Source organism: Homarus americanus, unplaced genomic scaffold, assembly GCF_018991925.1.
Source record: "Homarus americanus isolate GMGI-L3 unplaced genomic scaffold, GMGI_Hamer_2.0 scaffold30535, whole genome shotgun sequence".
NCBI classification, from domain to species: domain Eukaryota; kingdom Metazoa; phylum Arthropoda; class Malacostraca; order Decapoda; family Nephropidae; genus Homarus; species Homarus americanus.
In genome coordinates this window covers 2,983,190-3,007,293 of record NW_024732440.1, presented here as the reverse complement: position 1 = coordinate 3,007,293, position 24,104 = coordinate 2,983,190, and the positions used below count along the sequence as shown (strand labels likewise).

The window sequence follows — 24,104 nt, the reverse complement described above, 5'->3', positions numbered from 1 at the left end:
ACCAGCTCTAGCTAACAAGCTGACAAACGCCTTTGGTACTGTGGAAGGAGAATTGCCGTCCGGAAGTCGAAAAAATTGAAGTGTAATTGTAAATGTCACACTTTAGTATAAAGGAACATTTTTAGGACGACCCCGATGACCCCAACTCAGTCATCCGAGTCTAATTACGTTAAGCACTACTGATTCCAAAACTTAAAATCGTAAAAATCGCTGGATAACCGCAATGCTAATTGTACATAGGTAAGGTTAAGTTTGGAGTAATTAGCGGTAGAAATGGTCAGATTCTTTCAAAACACGTCAAAAACATCGATAAAACATTTTTTTTCGATTTTCTAAAAACCTATCTCGATTAACCCTTTCGCCGCGTTTCACGCACTTACCATTCTATTCTGGCTACCACTAGACGTAGTTACCATTTACGACATTTTGAAGTATCAGTGGGGAGCGAGACCCCTCCCCCCCCATGAAAATTCAAATAAGAACATATCGTACACACACCTGTTAAAGCCATTCCTTATTTTTGCTCTAGGTCCCTCCCCCCCCTGGAAATTACCCAGGCCTCCTTAGAGGGGCGTGCTCCCCCGGTTAAGAACCGCTGTTCTAGACTCTAGAACAGCAGGATAAAAGTAAAAAGTAAAAAAAGAGCTTGCTCAGTAGAACGTGTCTACTCCCACTTTGTGGCAGGTGGAAGAGGGTTGTGTCGCGCTTCAATGCCAATTTAGGTTAAATAATATTGCCATATCAGTGAATATATGTAAATTAGGTATATGGTTTAGTGAATGATTCGTGAAAACTTGTTCCAATTAAAATGCGCAAAGGCCTAACATAATTATGTTATGTTGTGAAATGTACAGAGAATTATTTCCACAATGAAAATAAATCAGGGTATACGAACGTTTCTTACACTTATGTTTAGTTAAGAATTACTAAATTATTTTCGTAATGAATAAACAAACATCAGTCTAGATTTAATAAGGTTTCCATACCAGTGTATGTTCGGTTTTTACTTACCGTAGGTAAATGACCAACATTTCCTGAGGTGATATGAATTTCCTTTAACAGTAATGTATCGTTTTCCTTGCCGTAATTTCCAGTTAATAACAAAACGTCTTTGAATGGAGCGTGGGATCATTAAAATATTTGGTTAATATTCGTTTTTATCCTAATAGGTATTTGGGATTTTTATTTATTTATTTATTTTTATTTTTTTATTTTTTTATCATCTCTAGGATTCTTTTTTAGTTACAAATCGATTTTCATCTATGACAATAGTAGCTTACGTTAGGTTAGGTCTCCCGGTTAATATTCGTTTTTTTTCTCTGGATAAAGAACGAATTTTTGTCAAGTATTATTTGAATTTGCCCTCCTCGAGGGAAAGCTGTACTAGGTGAAGGTGCTCACCAAATTTTTGTCTTGGCGTATTTGTTTTGTGTACCCATTTATTTTTCCTGGATAGTCCCAGTGTCAGCAGTAGAATTTTCTCATGTGAATCATCACACCACGTATAGTATAGCGTGTGTAGTGTGGCTCGCCTAACTTCTGATGTAAGGCGGCCTTGTAAAGTTTACCGATGGCCAGTACTGTACAAAATTTAGGCCCGCTTCACACAAGCGGTTTCCCGCACAGTTTAGAAATCAATGAAGTTCAATGGGAATGTGAGCTGGAAAATTCAGGCGTAGATGCTCACCCCCATGCCTGTACTTATAAACCACAGCGTGAAAAAGCGTCGAGTGTTCAAGAATTTTTCATGTCATTGGAGTACTGTACTTCAGAGAGCATGATTCAATGTGTGCGGCCGAGCAGGGGCCCCACATTTTTGGGGCATCCAACTTTAAATATAGAAAGTTTGGTTATTTTATTTCATTTTTATATATATATATATTTTTCACTGGCTAATTATTTTTTCTGTTAGCAGATCTGACTTTCTGGCCCATTTACACAATTGCAAGGCTCAATTTTTCTCTAACTTTAATATCACAACATACATATTATCGTTTCTTACTCTTGAAATTTTTTATGGTTCTTTATCATTATTATTATTATTATAATTATTATTATTGTATTTAATTTAATTTTTTATAATAATTATTATTTTTATTATTATTATTTTATAATAATAATAATAATAATAATAATAATAATAATAATAATAATAATAATAATAATAATATTTTCGCCCCCCAGGCCCTGATATAGGCCAGTGACCTGTGCCCGAGTGGGCACGTTAATACAGTAATTCACCTTTCGACATTACAGTAATTCCAAATTAATGACTCCAAGAATGTGGAAAGGTAACCTAACCTATATTTAAAGTCCAAATAGCAAAATATTAACTTAATAGTAACTGGTGGGGATGTTAAAACGAATCTTAACCAATAATGCTCGACTATTTTATTATAATCACTTGGCTTTAACAATGCAGTCCATGATTAACCGCATGTGTGTTCTTACTCCTACTTGACGGCTTTGAATATTGTACTATTCAGAATCACTGACAAGATAAAATTTTCTTAGATTGATCAAATTTATTGTTAAAAGTGAAAGGTTAACAAAAGATTTTTTGTTAATTTAATATATTTTTCTTTCTTCCAGGGTGCTGTTCTTGGTGGCTGTGAGTTGCTTATTGGTGGGGGACACCCAGGTGGATGGTTTGACTAACCCCATGGATCTAAAAAATTTGTCAGTTGAAACTGTGGATAAAGATATACTGGGGGTAGCCAAAACCCTCCAGAAAAACTTAGGATCATACAAAAGGTGAGTCCTTAGTTAGGAAATCCTTCACAATATTTCACCTCTATTTGCATATACAATATTCTGTACTGTACAGCACAGTATAGAGTCAAGGTGGACCGTATTTTTCTTAGTACAGATAGTTACCCAATTGTTGGATGCTTACCTGTGCATAATACTAGGTTGCTTAATGCGAAACTATTTGTATGAAAGTGTGCCAAGTGAACTTTGTAAGAATTTTCACGTACAGTATTTTAGTTAAATTTGTACAGGGTAATCACCACCGATATATGGCACTTTACCACACTGCGTGGGTTAGCTATGATTAAACTATTGGCAGCACTCCATGGAGTCCAGTCTCGTGCATATTGCTGAGGTAATTTCTTACGGTTTTATATCAGTTCCACCCCCTAGCAACTGAACCCCGGTCAACTCAACTCATAAATTCGACTAGCATGGATATAGCGGTTAAACATAAATAAATCGTGTTATATTAGCACTGGAAGCCACCAGTCCCAGTCCTGAAATGCAGACCTTTTTATTTTTTATTTGGAAGTGACTATGTAAACAGAAATTCCCAGCTGGGTAGATTGGAGGCTAAATAGCTAGGGTGTTAAGCTAGGTTGGAAAAGTCATTTATCTTGATTTGTGAGAGTCGTTAGATTTAGTTTCTTAAGTTCTTTTGGTTTTTCCTTTTTGGTTACGTTAGGTTTGGTAAAAAAAAATCCTCCCATCATTTATGGGCTGTTCCTGAGAAACTGAAGAATTCCTCTATTAAAAAGTTTTCTAATGTTGCACGTTACTACTAAGTAACTTGTTTTAGAATAGTTACAGTAGGTTACGTTGGTAATTGTGAAATGTAAGAATAGCCAACACGGCCAAACCAAATGACTCGTATATCAGAATATATAACTTTTTCAACCAAACTTAACATCTCGGTGACATAGTTTCCAGTCTACCCTGCCGGGAATTCCCGGGTAAGCAACCAACTTCTTTTGTGTGTGCACATAGTACAGTATTTTTTTTTTTTTTTTTTTTTTTTTTTTTTTTTTTTTTTTTTTTTTTTTTTTTTTTTATACTGTATATCATACAGTAGTGCTTGTTATTGGATATGAGTAATTGCTCTTAGACATCAAAGTTTGTCTGGTTCATTTTCGTAGGTTACAGATTTTGAAGCAAGGCGGTTGGCCAATTTATATACTGTACTGTACTTGCTTCTTGATATCCTTAAGTTCTAAACTTAATCAATTTGTACAGGCATTTTTTATTTTATTTTTTCTCACCAGGTCACAAGTCAATGACCCACATAAGGGCCTGGGGAGCGAAAATATAATAATAATAATAGTTAATAAGAATATTAAAAATATAATAATACTAAAGGACCATAAAAGATACAAAAAAAAGTGAGACACGATATATGTACAGTATGTTGTGTTTTGAAAGTAAGAGAAACAATTGAAACCCTGCAGTTGTGTGTAAATGAGGCAGAAAGTCAGATCAACAACCTGGGATACGGTCAAAAAATTTTATGGTGCCATATGGCAGCAGGGCCTACCATTAGACAATACATTATGTTTCCAATATCTTCCCAGGCGGTAGTACCTCCCTGTTTGATAGCTGCCTACTACCCAAAAAAGGGCCACCAAATTGGTGTGTGCAATTAAGACCTCATACCAAGAGTAGTTAGAACGCCTTCAACTGCATAGTTTATATTTTAACACGGGCAAGAATTATTTAACAAGTTTATATGCACCTCAACTGCCTGAGCTACAAGAGGTCACAGCCTAAAGTTAAAAAAGTCACAGGTACAGTAAATTATCCGATCTAACCTCTTAGTTGAGCAAGAATTGTGAACCCTTGGAATAACCCGCAATAGAAAGCAGTGACGGCACCGAGTGTGAATGCAGGTACAGTACTGTATGTTCAAGTGTACGTGTATGCCCAATGCTTACCAACAGTGCATAACCGAGAATTGACCGGATGGAGATGATCTGTCGCGAAAAGGATTAAGTAGGTAATGTAAGAAGGTAGCTAGATATTTCGGGAATTTGTGAGATTTTGCGGAGAGGTAGGCTGAGATGGTTCGGGCATATGGAGAGAATGGAAGACGGTGATTGGGTCAAGATATGGATGAGTGAATGTGGAAAGAGATCTAGGAATAGGCCAAAAATGACAAGAGGAGAGCTTGTGGAAAATTAGTGACGAGTGAGCTACCATCAGATAATTATGGCTAATTCACACAAGCATGGCAACAGTTACACTGGTGTCGAAGGAAATTTGGTCGCTGATATGCATTGTAAATTAAGCAAAAACAAGTTACATCCATTTACAATGGAACATTTGGTCGAAACTATTACTTGGGATAAAAATGGACTTATCAACCCTTCTTTACGTGGATTTATTTCATCAAGGATCACATAAGAAACTTATGCTCACACGCCTTATGTGCACCGTATACTGTACCTACATTGTCTATTTGCTGAACTATATACCTATGTACCTGCATAGTTTATATACATGCCTATCTAATTGTAAACCTGTATGACACTTTTACAGGAAGAATATTATCTATTTTTAAGGGTTTTGTCGGAGATACTGCGTTTCGGACAATAAATAATTTCAAGGTAGGTGCAATGTGGAGAAAAGTGCGGTACTGTAGTCAATAGTATCAAGTTGGAATGCGTGTGTGCGCACAGGAATACCTGTAGTTACTTAATGCTGTTTTTTGTACGCTGTTGAATTAGTCACTATAGTGTTTGTGTATGGTAAGAAACTGCTATACTGTGACTGGTGTTTGTGTATGGTGAGAACCTACTGTGACTTGGTGGTGTTTGTGTATGGTGAGATTCTTATGTGACTTTTTTCTTTTCTTTGTTTTTACACCAAATATAATTTAACAAGGAACTACTCTGGACAACCAAATCCAACCTAAGAAAGCCTAATGTAAGTTAAGCCTAACCTGACCTACACCAAACCAATATTTACTTTACCTAAGTTACCCAAACCAGAATTAGCCAATTCTGGCCCAACCTAACCTAGCCTGAACAAAACAAATCTTACTTAACCTAATCAAACCAATTACAATGTAATATAATTGAATATAACCTGATCTAGCCCGATTTAATTTAACAAAGCTAAATTTGACAACCAAACCAAACCTAAGCTTAAAAAAAATCTTGTCTAACTGATTCTAAACAAATATGATGCTATCTTGTTCGTTAACTACATATTGGTTGGGGATTCATTGATTTTCATATATTGAAGAACCAGTAAGCAGCGATGAACATGAATAGTGGAATAGTGTCGCTTGATTTTTGCATATGGACTTTCACCTTTTACTTTTATCCTCTTCACCATTTATCGGCTCGTTAGCCGCTTGGGCGATCGGTCACGTCTCTGTCATGCACTGTTGGCAAGTACTAGTCATGTACAGGCTCTGTTATGCACTGTTGGCAGGTACTGGGCATGCACTAGCTCCTGAATGTACCTGAACCTGCTCCAGTGTTGGTCAAGTCTGGTCTTGAAAGAACTCTCACTCGGTGCCGTCACAACAGTTTCTGGCAGATTGTTCCAAGAGTTCACAACTCTCACTCCAAAAAAGTTTGCCCTCACAGTTTTCTGGACTTGCGGCTTCTTCAATCTTGAGCTGTGACCCCTTGTGGGGCGAGCATCCGCCAGCTCCAAGTAAGGACACTCGACATAGTAGTGCCCCTTGAGATGCTTATACACCTCAATTAGGTTGCTCCTTGCCTATGGATGAAGCTGCTGCTAGTTCAGACAGGTAAACCAGACAGATTTTAAGTGCTCTGTTGTGAAAGGGGAATAACAAACCAGAATACTTTTCATTCATCAGTAAGCATAAGGAATGACAACAAATGAAAAAAGAATGTGTGTGTGTTTGGATTCCAGCCACATAATTTGGGTAGGAAAATAATTGAAAATGGGAAAATTAATGTTTGTATACCACGTTTAAATTACCATACCAAGTTCTCCATGTGTGTACTGTATGTACCATTTTTTCACAATTACAGATCTGAAGATCTTGCTGAAAGTACCAAAGATAGCACCATTGAACCTGCTGAAGAAAATATAGCTGGGGAAGATGAATTACAGCGGAAGGATGTCACACCGAGGTCTGATGAAGATGACAATTCTGACTACTCTTTATCTTCTGATGGTGACAAAGATGATGATGCTGATAACACATATGATGACTCTTATGAAAGTGATACATATGATGATTCTTCTTCATCTGATGATGATGACTCTTATGAAAGTGATACATATGACGATTCTTCTTCATCTGATGATGATGACTCTTATGGTGATGCAATTGATATTTCTTCATCTGATGATGATGACAAAGATGAGGTTGATAACACATATGACGACTCTTATGAAGGTGATACATATGACGATTCTTCTTCATCTGATGATGATGACTCTTATGGTGATGCAATTGATATTTCTTCATCTGATGATGATGACAAAGATGAGGTTGATAACACATATGACGACTCTTATGAAGGTGATACATATGACGATTCTTCTTCATCTGATGATGACAAAGATGATGCTTATAAGACATATGACTCTTATGAAGGTGATGCACATAACGTTTCTTCAGCTTCTGATGACTCTTCTGGTGATACATGTGGCATTTCTTCATCTTCTGATGATGACTCATATGGTAATACTTATGGCGATTCTTCATCTTCTGATGATGAAGTCTAACATGATGACAACATATTTGGCTACTCTTCTTTAACTTCTGATGAAAATTAAGACAAAGATGGTGACATCTGACTACTGTACTTTTATCTTATGAAGACAAAGATGGTGAGGTTGATAACACATCGTGTGACTTATGAAGGTGACGTCTGACTATTCTTATTTATTTTCTGATAAAATGAAGACAAAGATGATGACTAACCATATTCTGATCATGACATATTGGGAGTTTGATAAGGATAACGACAGGGGAACCTATTGAATTTAACACCTTAGGAGTGTGCTGAAGACACTGGGAGCAGCTTAGATATCACCACAGCTTGTCCACCCATGATGACAATGAAATTAGCTGAAAGTGACACTTTTGGGTCTCGGGAAGGTTGTAGTACATGCAATACCCATGAACTGAGATACCTACAGCAGCTATTGGTGATTTGGAGGTAAAGATGACACCATTTCCTTACTGTGGACTCTTAAAATGATTGTGTCATTGGTCTTCCACTTGTATCATTGGTATGGAGGACCATAAAAACACTGGTACTTTTTTACTAATTGATAATTTAGATTTTATATTAAAAGGACTCATATTTATTAGCAGGTTTGTAACACTTCAGTTTTTAAGAACTCTTGTGGATAAATGTGTTTCCTAAACATCCCAGCAGTTATTTGGATAAGCAGCTTGATGTGCTTTTAAAGTGCATGCTTTAATGTATATGAGGAGACCTGTTTTAACTTTTTTTTATTAAAATTCCATTTTTAACATTTTTGGGATTTGTAGATTTTCTTTCGGCTGTACAGTATGAGGTAACTCAAAGAGTAGACTGAAGTATTTTTGGTTGAAGTCATTAATTCATGAAAGTACTTGAAAATGTGATGGAAAGTTTATACAATCCTAAAAAGCATCACATATATTCCAAACTTATTTACGAAAAAGAAGATAAATAAAACAAACGGACCTTTTCGACATGTACAGAAATGGGTTAAGATAGCAGCTAACTGTATTCAAGTTGCATCTCATTACAATCAGTCGTATCTATAATGCTGATTAAACATGTGGAACAGAATATTTGTTATGGAACTGTTTGTGCTATAGGTATTTGGCTAACTTTATGGTTAAGTGGTCATATAAGGAGTTGAAGGTTGACAAAATATTGTTTTTGGAACCTGTGTAAAGTAGACGTTCATAGTGTGTCTAGGGGCTAAAAAATTAAGTCATGCCAATTTATTTAAGTACAAAAGTTAGGTGCTTTTTGATAGACAAATATCACCAGAATGGTGCTTTATATTTACATTCAAGTGTTTAAATTTGGCATGCCACTTATTTTTAAGCCCAATTTTACACAACGTTTTGGCGTATGTACTATAAACTAATTTTGAACCTCTGAACTAAACCCTAAAAACTTTAGTAAAATAGCATGCATGAGTTACCACTTTTACATTACCCAGTTTAAATAGCTTTTAAACTGATTTCTTTCGTGTTTATATGATCAGTGGGTCGTTATTAATTCTAATGTTAATACAGTATATTGTTAAAATCGTGCTGCGAAGCGAGGATGGAAGTTACTAAAGTGGATGCTTGCGTTCCCATTCACTTAAAGCTACAGAAATGCTGACCATTGTAGTTTTCATTGATCTTCACTACTGCTTAATATTTGATTCACTTGACTAGTTTTACGAAATTTAAAAAATTCTTAAAGTACTAGGTTACCTTAACACCAATGTTGCTATTATTGAGGAGGATGCAGTTTATATAAAAGCCAAGGGTACAGAGAGGTTCATTGTATCCAGTGCTGCTAGCATTACAAAGGAAGCAATTTAAATGATAGCAGCACTTGATACAATGAACCATGACACAGGAAATAAAAGTATCTTATTTTTACTTTTAATATCTGGTAAACTACTTAATGTATCTACTGTAAGGGATTGCCTTTTATTTTGTTGAATATGGAATGTACATTGAAATTGCAAGTGTAGTACAAAACATGCCTGTCATTAGTACAAATTAATAAAAGTCTGATTAAAGCTTTGCATTTTTATGTAATCCACAAAAGCCTGACTTAATATATAACACTCACAGTACAGTAATAATTGATTGATTGTGGTAATAACATGTACAGTAATAAGTTAAAAGTAAAATTAGTGTTTTGATGCCCTGTGAATGGTATTTGGCATACTGTACAGTACAAACATTCAAAACATCTTTCATAAAATTCTGCCATAGAAATTCAACTTAGTTTTAAAATATTGTTAAAACATCTCAACCACGTGGAAAAGAAACAACCTATAGTTTGAGTGGCAAAAGTTTCTGTGCCAAGAAAAAGTAACTGGAGAAGATTTGGTTCTCCGTTTAGCACTGGTATTGTGCATTTGTAAAATATTGGCCGTGTGAGTATTGCCAGTCCTAAGAACAGCTATCTGACCTCGTACTGCATTAGCACAGTAGAGCAAGATTACACTACCTCCTTTGAGCCTTGGAGGTTCGACCCTCAGGGCCTCAGCCCAGACTACTGCCTGTGAAAATACAATACGTATTGCATTTACTCAACGTGACGCATACGAGACGCTCATTTGAAAAATATACATGTATCAAGAGCGATTAGAACGTATAAAACTCTTGTTTATACTAAGGGCAAGGGACGATTTAGTAGTTCATAAGCACATCAAAGAGCACTACGTTACTCAAGTCAAATGTTCATATCTGGAGTTTTCAGTATAGAAATCTCATTCAACTTAGGAGTAAGAGTAATGAATTATCATAACCAGCCAGAGAATGTTGTGGTGTAACAGTGGGAAAACCCCTTAAAAGTGAGGTATGCTATAACGAACGGATCCTACTACGAATATTCCTATAACGAACGGTTTTACCTATAAAATTGAGAATGCTATAACGAACGGAACTCCTACAACGAACACGGATGAATACGGGACTATTTCGCCTGGCACATGAATATTGTTGTACCGTGACCCACAACAAGAGCGTCAAGCGCCATCTTTGTCTCATTGTGTAGCCAGTGCACCAATGTTATTGTTGAAATTTCGTCTTTTGATGTGGAAATAGAGTTATTTGTATAAATATTTTGTTATACAAGTGTACAATTGTGACAATGAATCATCCAAAGCAAGTGAGAAAGCTCATAACTCTTGAAACTAAGAAAGAAATCATAAAGAAACGTGAGGATGGAACAAGCATTGCGAAACTTAGTGATGAGTATGGGATGGCTAAATCGACTATATGTACGATTTTAAAGAATAAAGAGTTGAAAACAGTGCAAGTGGCTAAGGGAATCTCTAGACTTAGCAAAGCAAGGTGTAATGTGATTGAGGAGATGGAAAATTTACTCTGAGTATGGATAAGGGAGAAAGAAATGGCAGGTGATAACATTAGTGAAGCTATAATTTGTGAGAAGGCCAGACAATTGTTTGAGGACCTTAAAGCCAAGACTCCCAGTGCAAGTGATAGTGATGTGCCAGTGTTTAGGGGTACCAAGGGGTGGTTTCCTGGTTTCAGAAGGAGAAATAAAATACATAGTGTTGTGAGACATGGTGATGCTGCTAGTGCAGATAAGGAAGCAGCTAAGGAACACCATGACATTTTTTTGAATATTATTAAAGAGGGAGGCTTTGTTTCTGAGCAGGTATTCAACTGTGATGAAACTGGACTTTTTTGGAAAAAAATGCCTCGCCGTACATATATTACCAAGGAGGAAACTTCTGTCCCTGGCCATAAGCCAATCAAAGACAGGCTTACCCTCCTTTGTGCTAATGCTTCTGGTGACTGCAAAATAAAGCCACTCCTTGTGGACCACGCAGAAAACCCAAGAGCTTTCAAAAAAATTAGGAAGACCCGCCTTGGTGTTATGTGGCGGTCAAACCCAAAGGCTTGGGTGACCAGGAATTTATTCTCTGAGTGGGTGATTGAGGTGTTTGGACCCAGTGTTCGGGAATACCTCAGGGAGAATAATCTTCCACTGAAAGCTTTGTTGGTGATGGACAATGCACCAGCCCACCCTCCTAATTTGATGGTTGAATTGCCAGAGGAGTTCAACTTCATCACTGTGCACTTCTTGCCACCCAACACAACACCTCTCATCCAGCCCATGGATCAACAGGTAATTTCTAACTTTAAGAAGCTGTACACAAAGGCATTGTTTAGAAAATGTTTTGCGTCCACTTCCAGTGATGTTAGCTTGAAGGAATTTTGGAAGAGTCACTTCAATATAGCAGACGCTGTTTTTTTAATTACCTCAGCCTGGAAAGAGGTTACTGTGAGGTGTCTTTTTGCTGCTTGGAGGCCATTGTGGCCTGAATGTGTCCTTCAAAGAGACTTTGAAGGCTTCGAAGAGTTAGAAGAAGAGGCTGTTGTTCATGAAATTGTGTCTCTGGGCAATTCCATGGGTCTGGAAGTGGATGATGATGATGTTGAGGGGTTGGTGGAAGAGCACAGTAAGGAACTGTCCACTGAGGAGCTGCTTGAGCTTCACAAAGAGGAAAATGAAACACTGAAGCGGAGCTTAACTTCTGAGGAGTCAGGGGAGGAGGAGGACAAGGAGGAAAGCCGCATCATTCCAGCCAAAGATCTCAAGGATGCATTCTTTTGCTGGAGCAAACTGTCCAAACTTGCTGAGGATTATCATCCTGATGTTGGTTCTGTGCAAAAGGCCATGAGTGTGTTTAATGACAATGTTATGAACTACTTTTGGAAGGTCCAGAAATCAAGGTTGAAGCAGCCAACCCTGGATTCCTTCTTTACAAAGGTAACAAAAGAACCTACAGACAAAGTGCCTGTGGGACAGTCACCAAAGAGGGCTAGGAAGGATGACTCCTCTCCTTCCACCTCTTCTCCATAATTCTCTCCTCCCCCCTCCCCCTCTGTCTCCTGTCCTGCATGCTGAACAACACTAAGGTAAGATAAAATACCGTATTTTTTACATTTTCCACAGAATTTTTTCAGTGTTATGTGGTTGTATTTGGGGGCCTGGAACGGATTAATCCTATAACAAACGAATGCTATAGCGAACGAGGTTCTGGAACCAATTAGATTCGTTATAGCATACCCTACTGTACTCTCCCTGTCTTAACTCTGACCTGTGGTAGCATGGCTCAAGGGTAAGACCCATGGAGGACCCGTGGAACTGTAATAATGGTACAGAGTACCAAGATATGGGGAAGAAAATACAGGTGGTCACTAGGAAAATAATACCCCTAACATATAATAAAAATGGTTTATTACAAAAATGCTAGATTTCTAACTACTTCCAGTACACACAACTACTATGAGTAACACTCATGTACTTCTCAACAAGGTACAGTACATCTCTCACAATCACCATAACTTGGTGTATCTTTTGAACAAGACACCAAACTCCTCTGATACCTCATACACTGGAGTACCAAACAATACACTTCCTGTATACTAACTGCACGGATCACTTTCATGGCTCCACCCATGGTACTTCACAATAAGGTACAATACAACATCCAGTATACAAACAAAATGATGTACCTTTCACAAAACCACCCAATACTGTGTCACACCTATAGTACACTGGAGCATCCACCGAACAGGTTACCTGAAAATGTAGCTTGTAAATAGTAGCCTAATAGGACTCTGCAGTAGCCCCACAACTAAATTTCTGTAGCTACCGTGGTTACAATTCGCAAAGAACAAGTGGCTTAACTCATACTCTTGCTAGCACTAAACATACATAGCACTGAGGAGAACATACATACAGAAGTCGTGGCGGGTCGGGTCGTGTTGTGTCTGTAACAAAGTGTGTTCGGCATTTGGGCCTTCGTTGAGCGGCAGAAATTGGACAGTGATTACATGAGATCATCAAGATCGTCTTAGTGATGTGAGTGTAAATCGATGTAGGATTTTTAATGCTAGATGCGATTATATATTTGAAAACTCAATCTCCACCGAGTTGGAGGTACAGCCCAGGTCAAAAGGCCTGCAACCACAAAATCATTGCCATATGACAAAACTTTTATTTAATTTTTTTTTACGGAGTTGTGGTCACAGCTGTGATAAAGGCCAACTAGGGAGTGTAGTACTGTGCCTTTAGGTAAATCAGTTCATAGTGTCATCAGTGACTGCGGAAAAGGTTGTAAATAACTTAAAGTGAAGAACAAATTGGCAAGCGAGCTGGTGAGGCACCAGTGCCAGCAGAAACCAAGTCTTATTATAGGTGCCACAAAGACTTTTATTTTTATTTTATTTTTTATTTTGTTTGTGTGCTATCTCAGGGATTGAAACCGTGCTTACAATACACCATTCACAGGTAGATACAGTGTACACAGTTATAGCATAAAGAGATACTATATAGTCGTTGATGAGAGCTGGAAAGGAAAGTATAAGGAAATAATAGTTAATAAGAAATAAAATCAGCAAGCTTGGCTATCGTAAAAGGCATTCTATTACCGCCCCAAAGATTTATTTTATTTTTCTGCACTTCTAAAGGACTGAGTGGGCGTATGTAATCCGTTATTCATAGCAAAATGCAGTGTACATAGAGATAGCACATAGATACCAACACATTGCCGAAGTGAAAAAAAAAGAGAAGAAAAACAGAAGACTGTGATCCCTCGGTTAACTTCGGTTAACGAGCATTCCCTCGATTAACGAATTCCTTACGAGCGCCCCTCAACATGTTTTCGCTTGCACACTAGCTGTCGTATTAGTCCGCCAATGCAGTAAACGGTTCTAGGGCTTAAATTCCTTACTATTTTAGTAAATATCAAGAAGTTTGTACTATTCAATAATTTTAAAAGTCTTATATTAAATTTTTTTGTCATTTTAACAATTATTTAAAATAATTTAAGAACAGGGAAACTAGTTTTAAGCTCTCCAAACAGCCTATCAACACACCACACAGGCGTCAGTCTCTGTGTCTTTTCAGTGGAGGTAACATCTTGCTTCAGACTCTCCAACATACCGGTAAATGCTTTTTTTCTGTGTTTCCAGTCAAATTATTGGTCATTTTGAAATATATTTTACATATTGACAATATATAATGCAGTGCAGTGTTGATTTAAAGAAAATAATCTTGAATTACACCAAGTGAACTAAAATTTTATAGGTGAAATGGCGACATGGGGTGGCTTCTCTTCCACCCCAATGCCTTCTCTTCTCCCTTCTCCACCCCCATTCTAATTCCCATCATCATCATCATCAACCAGGAGCCTTCTACATGCACACCTCAAAGTAAGTGTACTTTACTGCATTTATTTTTAGTTTGTATGTAATTTTCGGTGAGCTGGAACCAATTACCCAAAAATCCATTGAAACAATGGTTTCGGTTAACGAGCAACCTTTTGGAACAAATTGTGCTCGTTAACCGAGGGACCACTGTATAAATCTTTAAAACCACCTGTAAATAATAAAAGCCAACAAAAAAGCTTAGATGAAAAACAATGTGTTTTGTTGGGTATAAACCAAATGGTTTAAACCATTTGTTTTAAATTGTGTGTAAATTGGCCACTTCAAGAAAAAAAATAAATATCTGCCATGCTGTTTTTTCTGCCAATACCTGAAAAATGCAACACTATCACAACCTGTAAAGGTGTGAAAAGATGGAGTTCAAGGGTAGATGCTTTTTCATGAATTGCCAGATACTTAAAGTTGTGTTCTTTGCCAAAAGCTACCTACAATTCACTGACATCAAGTTATTTTCTGCATAGGTAATTGCCAGAATAACAACATGTGTGCATGGTATGAATGAGAATTTTAGTAGATTTTTCCTTGCAACATCACACACACATGTGTCAGCTTCATGAAAGTGAGGTTGTAAATATTCTAAGCCTGCGTCAGTTGTGCACAACACTTTAAGACCCTTTGTCATATATACTTTTTTTTCTGCTGTATACTTTTATGGTTGTATCATGGCTTGAACAAATTAACTTCAAGAACTTTTTCGGAGTGAGATTTGTGAACTGTTGGAACAATCTACCAGAAAGTAATGTGACAGCACCGAGTGTGAGCTCTTTCAAGACCAGACTTGACCAACACTGGAGCAGGTTCAGGTGCATTCAGAAGCCGGTGCATGCCCAGTGCTTGCCAACAGTGCGTAACAGAGACGTGACCGATCGCCCAAACGGCTAACGAGTCGATCATTTGGTGAAGAGGATAAAAGAAAAAAGTAAAAGGGAAAACATGAAACACAAGCTCAGGGCGATCTGTTTTTGTACGTTACGGTGTTAGGTCTTCTGGGGGTATACAGGGTATTGAAAACGCAATTGCTGATAGTGATAGTATTTATTAATTATATTAGTATATAATATTCCTCAGTGCAAGAAGAGGTCATGGTAGTCATTATACAGATAGTAAAATTTAATATCACTGCAGTATATTCGCCATTTACATTGTTAACACTAATATGTAAACAATGATGCATTCTGAGAGAATATTGGCAAGAAACAAGTTTATCATTCATGTTATTGGTTAATGAAAAGGATAAAGAATTTGATTTAATAAATATCTTTAGACACAAAAAAATTGCTATGGTACATGTAATTTTTAGCCACATTAATTTTTAAAAGAATTCGTGGTTATTCATACTAAGGGTAATTCTATACAACACCCCCGCATAGACTTTTATAACGAAACCAACGTTAATCCATAGAATTTTTTCTCCTCTATCCAATGGTATATGTCTCTTTTTGAGATCTCTCTCCTATAGTCTACAAAATTATGTTCACTTGATAGTGGGTGATGTCGAGCTCAAACTTCAAAGCACAGACTGTTTCTTCTTATTTTTTATAAATGTAAATGGGGGTAAAAATAATAAGTATATATTAAATGCATCCTCCGAAAGCGTGAATTTGTTATCCGAGTTTATCAGTTAATTCACGTATAATTCTTCTGATAAACTTCCAACGTGCTTATGCTTGAAATAATGAAGGTACAGTATGTATCTTTATATATTTTAGCGAAGTATCTTTCTCATCAGAAACGGTCATCCCAACGATTATGAATAAACTCATTTAGAAACACATCCTTATTCAGGACAAAATCGGACAGGTTTGCAACAGCCAATCAGCTGTAACTTTTGAGGAGGGGGCGGGGCATCTTTTCTCAGCTGGGAAAAAATGCGCTTATAGGTAAGTCACCCTTCATTCACAGAAAAATAATATCCAGGACTCGGTGAGCTGTTCAGGGTGTCAGGGTCTATCATCATCGTTGTCCTCTGATTTGGTCTGGGACACATAGTTGTTACTTAGCAGGTCCCCCGGGTCACTGTGCTGCGGGGAGAGGGAGAAAGTCGACCTGCGAGCTAACCCGAGGTACTCCTGCAGCACAAGCCCCACCAGCGACAACAGATCCCCTTTCCGTGGTGACCTAAGTCATCACTACACGAGAGGCACGACTCTGTTGGAACACACGAGAGCACCATTAGATATTATTTCAGATTCACCTGATAATTAAACACCCTAACACTAACCACTCCTGGTAGTGTTAGGATATTTAATCAACAGGTTTAATAAGCTGGGGCTAACTTTCACGTGATCCAATATTTCTACTGTGTAGGGACTTCTGGCGCTTCAACAATTTAAATTAAATTAAAAGAAAAGTACTAAAATAGAAAAAATAGTGACACTTTCTTTTTTAAGGTACAGTAAGCCAAAGATGCACTGACCCCACCCTAGGTCTCGTATTCGCAATTTTACCTAGCAATACTGTCATAGTCACTTTTGTGCAGATAGTCCGTTCAACACGTTATTATTCATATTGTGCTACAGCGCCCGCAAAATGTGGAACGTTTGAGTCCCCCAATAGAGACGTCCGTTCTCTATCCATTTCAGGATAATTATATTAATGAATTGGCAAATCAACTACAACCGTTGGTGCCACAAGATTCTCACATCAAATTTTCTTCATTATTTTAGCAAATATACGAAAATTTGGAACTTCTCATGATCTAAAATAATGACGAATAGTTTATTATTATAAAAATGTTACCTTTGGTTTGTTTAATATTTATCCTGACAGTGATACAGCCGAAAATAGATCCACCAATCACAATCACCTTTACATACAGCCTTACTTTACCAAGTATTGCCAGGTAAAATTACGAATACAAGACCCAGGGTGGGGTCAGTGCATCTTTGGCTTACTTTACATAGAAGGAAATTTGAGTCTCATATTCAACTACCAACCTCAGCGTTTCATGGTGGACTTGTATGAAAACTGCGCTGGGCCGTTTGATGTATGACCACTGACGGAGATTAAGTGCAAATTGAACTTATCGGTGAATTAAATGAAGATTAATGTAAGGAAGTAGAGTGTATGACTTACGCTTGGAGCCGTTCCACGTACTGCGTACACTTCTGTGGTGGCTAGAAACTGATCCTGTGAGGCGTTCTGATGAGGGTTCGGGGTGCTGGCCAGGTGCTGAATAATGGGATCCTGGGAGTTGTTCAGGGGGTGGACCTACAGGTGATACCTGCTGAGTTCCTGTGGGTAATGCAGGTGGTTTAGAGTAGTGAGAATTACAGGCGGCAACCATCAACACTAAAAGAAACAGAAGACGCATGCTGGAGAATGTGTGTTAGACTACAGACCTCTATGGGTGCTGCTCGGCAACTGCCGTCAGGTGCCAGATTAGTTTATAAGTAGACGATGGATGTGGTCATCATTTTGTCCGATACTCTTAGTTTGGCTTCAGGTTAGACGTATATATTTTGCTTTCATGAACAACCTAAATTAATATACTTTTTAAATAAAAATTGGCACTGTGAATGAGGAAATGTTAAGTAATTAATTATCCAGGGTTTATTCTTAATGTTACTAATAATTTTGCCTCAACCTAATTCCATAAAGAATTATACAATCGTTCGGTTACGTATTTTCTACAAATGGCGATGCATTCATGAGAGAATTAAAATAATTCAAGTATATGATGTTTTAAAGTAAAAGTTTGATGTAAGTGAGAAAATGATATATGGAAATCCCTGGTGGTGAAAGGGAGGGAGATAAGAGAGAGGTTGTCGGAGCTCTCCCTCCAGTTTGAACGATTATCTTGGGATTTTATTTCCTACCCAACGTGACTTTGTCAACTGGGTTTACCGATGAAGACACACACACACACACACACACACACACACAATAAGAAAATACACACAAGGTGCAGTCGGAAATACTCTTATGGACGAACCAGTACAAAGACAACATTGGCAGGATGATAGCGTGAGAGTCTAGTCCCAGTAACAAGAATTCCACAGGGAAATAGGGAACCGGTTTAGGGAGGAGGAAGACATAACAGGGTCTGAAAGTGTTAAAGAGCCATACGTTAATCTAATTTTTTCACATTTGAGGAATTAAGAATTGGTGGTAATCTAACTCTTTGTTTATATCTATAATTTACATTGGAGGATTGGTTGAAACTGCCCGAGAACGTTTACAGTGGAGGACTGTGGTCCCCATCCCTCAGATATGAGGACGGTACTCTAAACACCAAGTAACTGTATGTATTTATATTAAGAATACTCACCATATTCATTAATATTTCTACTTCGTTTTACACTGTATAAATAATGCTCGTTACAACTGTGAAATCTGATGGGATTTAATACCCCTAGTCATATTGGCCACTAAACAAAGGTTACAGCTGTACAGTCTTTACACTAGTCTTAGAGAAATGTTTAACGTTACTTTTGGATATCTAATATACTATAGGACTAGGCGTGTGTCTGTTTGTCTGTTTGTGTGTCTGTTTTGGGCAGCCGAAACGGCACAATCGTTTTTCACCAAACTTGGTGGAAAAATCACAAAAAATTCGTTGAGTGAAACAAACCTGGTCCCATGTCGATGGTTTCTTTAGGAAGGCATTAGTTAACGATTTTATTTACGATGGAAAACGATGCAAGTCTACGGACTTGGCGCACCCCCATTCGCTGTACGCTGTCGCGAGCGTTCAAACTCTCACAAGGGCACGAATGTGCCCGCGATCACTTGTGGTTTGTACTATAGCTTGAAAGAACCAGTTAAACACGGTTTTAATTCTTTCGCTAAGGGGAAAACAAAACAAACCTTTGAGAATACCCCGAGATACTCGTGAACCTAAAAAAACAGTAGACACTGATGTATTATTCTGCCCATTAACGCTTCGCATTTATGTTCTCGCGGTTAGTGGAGCAACAGGAGAAGCGACAGGATTTTTGACAGTGACTGTACGTATAACTTTAAACGCCCATAGTGTTCGCTAAAAGACATACTGGTTGGAACCGATGTTTTCAACAGATTACCAACCAAAGAGGTGAGGTGGTCGAATGGATGTACCACTCACCTATCCTAACGAGCGCTCGTTCAAGCCTGGAGCATCCCAGCTGTGAATGTGTACCTAAAGCTTTCCCGTTAGAAAAGTGAATGCTGTGAGGTGTAGTTACAGGTACAGTGCCTCCTGTTCTACCCTATGCTTAGTATTCAGTGTGTCAGTCGCCTCAGAATGCGCCCAGTTTAGAATAATTACCCTGACCAGTTACTCTTGAAAAGTTTTATTAAATATAATCTTAGGAAAATAAATAGAATAGAAAATGAATAATGTGAAGATCAAATTTATTTAGAAGGGGAAGATGAACTAGTGAAACTGTATTTGGCGAAAGAATTTTGAGCGGAAGGGCCTTAGAGTTCCATCGAAATTGATAGGGTAAAGCACAATAATTTTACAGAGGTCTTGGGAAAATAGTTGTTAATGAAGGAGATATCAGAATTAAAAGTGATGTGTACTGGCAACCGGAAGCAGCAGTGCTAACAAGAGAAATTCTAACAAGAGAAGATGGAAGTAGCAACGAAGGAATACTGTAAAAGTTTAAAAAATAAATAATGTTCCTAAATAAACCATAAATTCTTAATTCCCAAAAAAATACTGTATGGTAGCTAACAGGAAACTTAAAAAAAATCAATATTTTGTGTATTTAGGAAGTATTGTTATTGTAATGGTAGACGTGATATAGAACAAAATGAGAATGGGTTAAGTAAAAGCAGTATGTAGTGATCATGGACACCCGCTAAAAAGGGATATTAACATTGTAAATTCATAGATACTTCAGCATTATAACAGGAATTTGGGGATAAAGGTAGAAATAGTAATGGCCAAAAATGAGGATAGGAAGGCCAGAGGAAAGAAGAGACTGGGATGGATGAGTAAAATTAAAAGGTGAGCGTCCAGAGACATGCAAACTCTAGAAGGACTGGTAACAGCCTGAAAACATTTAGACTGGGGGCTGTGGTCACTAACCCTCAGACATGACAATGGCGCATTTGACTGAGTGATTCGCAGTGCCCCTCACTTGAATATGGGACCCACTTCCACTTTTTCCCAGTTAGAACCTTATAATATATATATATATATATATATATATATATATATATATATATATATATATATATATATATATATATATATATATATATATATATATATGTGTGTGTGTGTGTGTGTGTGTGTGTGTTCATTATACTTTTCATCATCATCAAAACCCCTAAACCCTCAAAAGTCTTTTGGCGACAAACGAGTGGCGACGGGGACAAGCAGAGATGACTGTCGGGAGTCTCTAGTCACAACTCTGCACATGGGCGGCATGGATAAGATGGTCGTTTATGTACTGGGATCCAGACAGCAGTGCAATCCGGTCCTGTCTGTGCAACTGAACAGCGCTTTCCAGGAGCCAATCTTAGCGCTAGGAGCTGCTGCTGCGGTTTACTCTGCAGCAGAAATAGAGAAACCAAAGAGAAGGAAAAGGAAGTGGGTGAAACAGTGGCTGATGAAAAGGCACGATGTCTCTCGAAGGATGTCTTTAAGGTGGCGAGATTAGAATCCCAGGGCGAGATTCCTTGGCAGACGCCACGAGTCAACCTTTCCCGGGCCAGGTGCTCCGAGCTAGCGAACGAGCCTGTAACAACTTTGGCCCACTGACTCCGTCGTATGATCATGGTCTATCTACCGTTCTTGGTTATATGTATGGAGCCGTATTAATATCCATGCTTGGGGATGGCTAGCTGAAATATAGTCATCCCAGGTTAAGTATTGAACCACTGAATGAGAGTTAAAGGTACCAAGTTGTTCCTTGCGAACTAACAGGAGGTATTGTAGGTTCCTATAATTGTGGAGTTGTCCAGTGTGTTATGTATTCGTCTGTAGTAACCATGAAAGAATAACTTGAGAGTATAATGTTCTAACCAAGAATTGAAGAGGTAATTTGTTACTTGTTAAAGTAAGACCTGAGGGTCCAGTGATATCCTGTGAATAATAGTTACGGAATCTCATTTGTCAAGGTAATAATACCACAATTGTCTAATGAAGTAATAAGTATTTGGAGGTGTTTAATGAGGTAATAAGTTCTTGAAGTGTTTGATGACTTAATAAGTTAATTGCGGTTCGGTTTTGTCTGAGTGAATCTAAGATGCATCTTCTCCACTCACTGTGTTAATAAATATTGAATTAGTAATCTACGAGTATCACCACTCTACTCATTCTAAACATTGGTTCCCAGAAAATAATACTTACTCACGTGCTTATACATCTACCACACTACCCAAAACCCTTCCATGAGTTATGTTATATAATGAAAAGTCTAGGTGGTGGCAGTTACCCTGTGTAAGTATAAAAAGAGTTGTACTAAGAGTAACATGGTTCCCCAGACTAACCCATGTATAAGAATAGACATAAAACAAAGTTAACTCCCGAAAGGTAAGAACATTGAAACTGAGAATATAATATATATGAATGAAATGAAAGACTTGGAAAGTACAAGAAGAGAAAGATAAGACAAGTATATACATTGTGGAACTAACGACACCGCATAGAAATTATTAAATATATACATCATGAAAGTTTAAGATAAAGAACATACATAACTGAGAAGAGAATTACTTTATAAGAATCTAAAAAATACTTATAAGTAAAGAATTGAAGAATCATAACAGAAAAGACAATCTGGATGGTAAATTATGAAAAGAGAAAATTCGGCTTGTTACACTGTAAGGTGTCATAAAGATTTTATGAATTTATGACAAGCTAAATTAATCGAGAAACTGTTTCGGTGAATATTGATAGCTGCCCGCGATACTCTAGACTAGAGTCTAGAAATTATGAAGTGCAGATTCTTCCAAGACTCTGTGGGGTATGAGATATTTGGTTCACACTCAGGATGGAATGGAGAAAGGAAACTCACAATGTGCTCTCTATATACATGTTGTATTGGATGTACAATGCAGCTTGGTGCTGGGAAGGCAGCATGGTTACAAGCGTGATGTAGAGAGAGCTGGTTGGTGAGGATGCTCAGAGGGGGACCAGCTTGCGGGTCGCCATGCTCGCCGGCGGGAGCGAGGACCACCAGGCAGGCGGAGGAGGTGTTGCTGGCTGGTTGGTGTAGGTAGAAAAGAGGGAGATCACCACGAGGTCAGGTCTTAAATAGCGGGGGTAGGCGTGGCTTAGCAGTTGACCCCCGCTCCGTGATGTATGGCGGCACTGGTTGACCTCGACCACGAGGCATACACTGGGGAATTGGTGGGGTCGGCTACTCAGCGACAAACAGCGTTTGTAGGGGAGGAATCCACTACAACTCTCTCTGTTAACACTGATACTCGACACTTAATTTATGTACTGCTTTGGTGTCTGACCATTGAACATTTTGATACATATGTATTGTACCTGAATGCAAGATGGATATGAATATTGCAACAATTACTGTATGACTTTAAAAAAATGATTTTTTTTTAATTTTGATTTTGTAGTATTATAAGTCCATTATGACTGATTCCCTTTTCAGAATGACTTGAGTTTGTTATCAATCGCATTGTTTATAACATTTCGGTGTGATATTTAGTTGTCTACAATAACATATTGTATGTGTGCGTTATGAAATATTTTCATGACTGAGAATATCCCCAATTCCGTCATAATTAAGTTTCAAAAATATATGTTGTGATGAAGCTATGCAAACTTAGAAATCTACAACCGGCCTGGAAGAGTCTATTGCAGTCCAGGACAATGTAAAAATTAAAGTTGTATCTTTATATCTCCCGGGGTGAACGAAACTTCCCGAATAGGTTCTTGGGCCTCAGTCTACTACAGACATCCAATATTTACTTACACATACTGTTACAACTCTCCGTTAAGTGGATACTCAAATAAATTAATCCACTTATATCACAAACTTATTTTGTCATCAAAAAACAAGTAGTTGAGCAGTCAACCAGGAGTGACAAGTCTGTACACATCCTCAGAATGTTTTTAAAGGCTATTTATAACTCGATATCTCTTGAAAAATACACATAACGTACCTGTAACATCATCTCAAAGCGTCAGCTGACAGCACAGCTAGATTAGGTTATAATTTATTATTCGTCCTCTTAACACGTGCTAGGGAGATGAAGCGGGCCACTTGAGCACCAAAGACCACTTTGAAGTTCACAGAGATCTTTCTGCAGCTCTTCACAGTCTGTTTGCTTCTTAATTTCCCTGAATAATTGGCTTCGTCCGCAAGCATTTGTATGGAAGAGTGTATACAGTAGCTCCCGGCATGTCATTTGCTGATTACCACAAGCAAAAAGAAAACACGTGTTTTCTTTTCGCTTGTGGTTATCAGCATATATATATATATATATATATATATATATATATCAACATCTAAGTAAAAACAAT

The 24,104-nt window shown here is 37.8% G+C and overlaps 1 protein-coding gene and 1 long non-coding RNA gene across 2 annotated transcripts; one reads left to right on the top strand and one right to left on the bottom strand.

The window, feature by feature from the left end:
• Nucleotides 1–223: 223 nt before the first annotated feature.
• On the top strand, nucleotides 224–7,464 carry LOC121868649 (dentin sialophosphoprotein-like). The gene is made up of 3 exons (XM_042369485.1): nucleotides 224–240; nucleotides 2,593–2,754; nucleotides 6,762–7,464. The coding sequence occupies exons 1-3, from the start codon at nucleotides 224–226 to the stop codon at nucleotides 7,462–7,464; spliced, it is 882 nt and encodes a 293-aa protein (XP_042225419.1).
• Nucleotides 7,465–15,700: 8,236 nt separating this feature from the next.
• LOC121868767 lies at nucleotides 15,701–18,045 on the bottom strand. Its single transcript, XR_006089444.1, has 2 exons — nucleotides 17,756–18,045; nucleotides 15,701–16,828 (listed from the first exon to the last, which is right to left on the bottom strand). It is a non-coding gene; the product is annotated as an uncharacterized LOC121868767 (long non-coding RNA).
• Nucleotides 18,046–24,104: the final 6,059 nt, after the last annotated feature.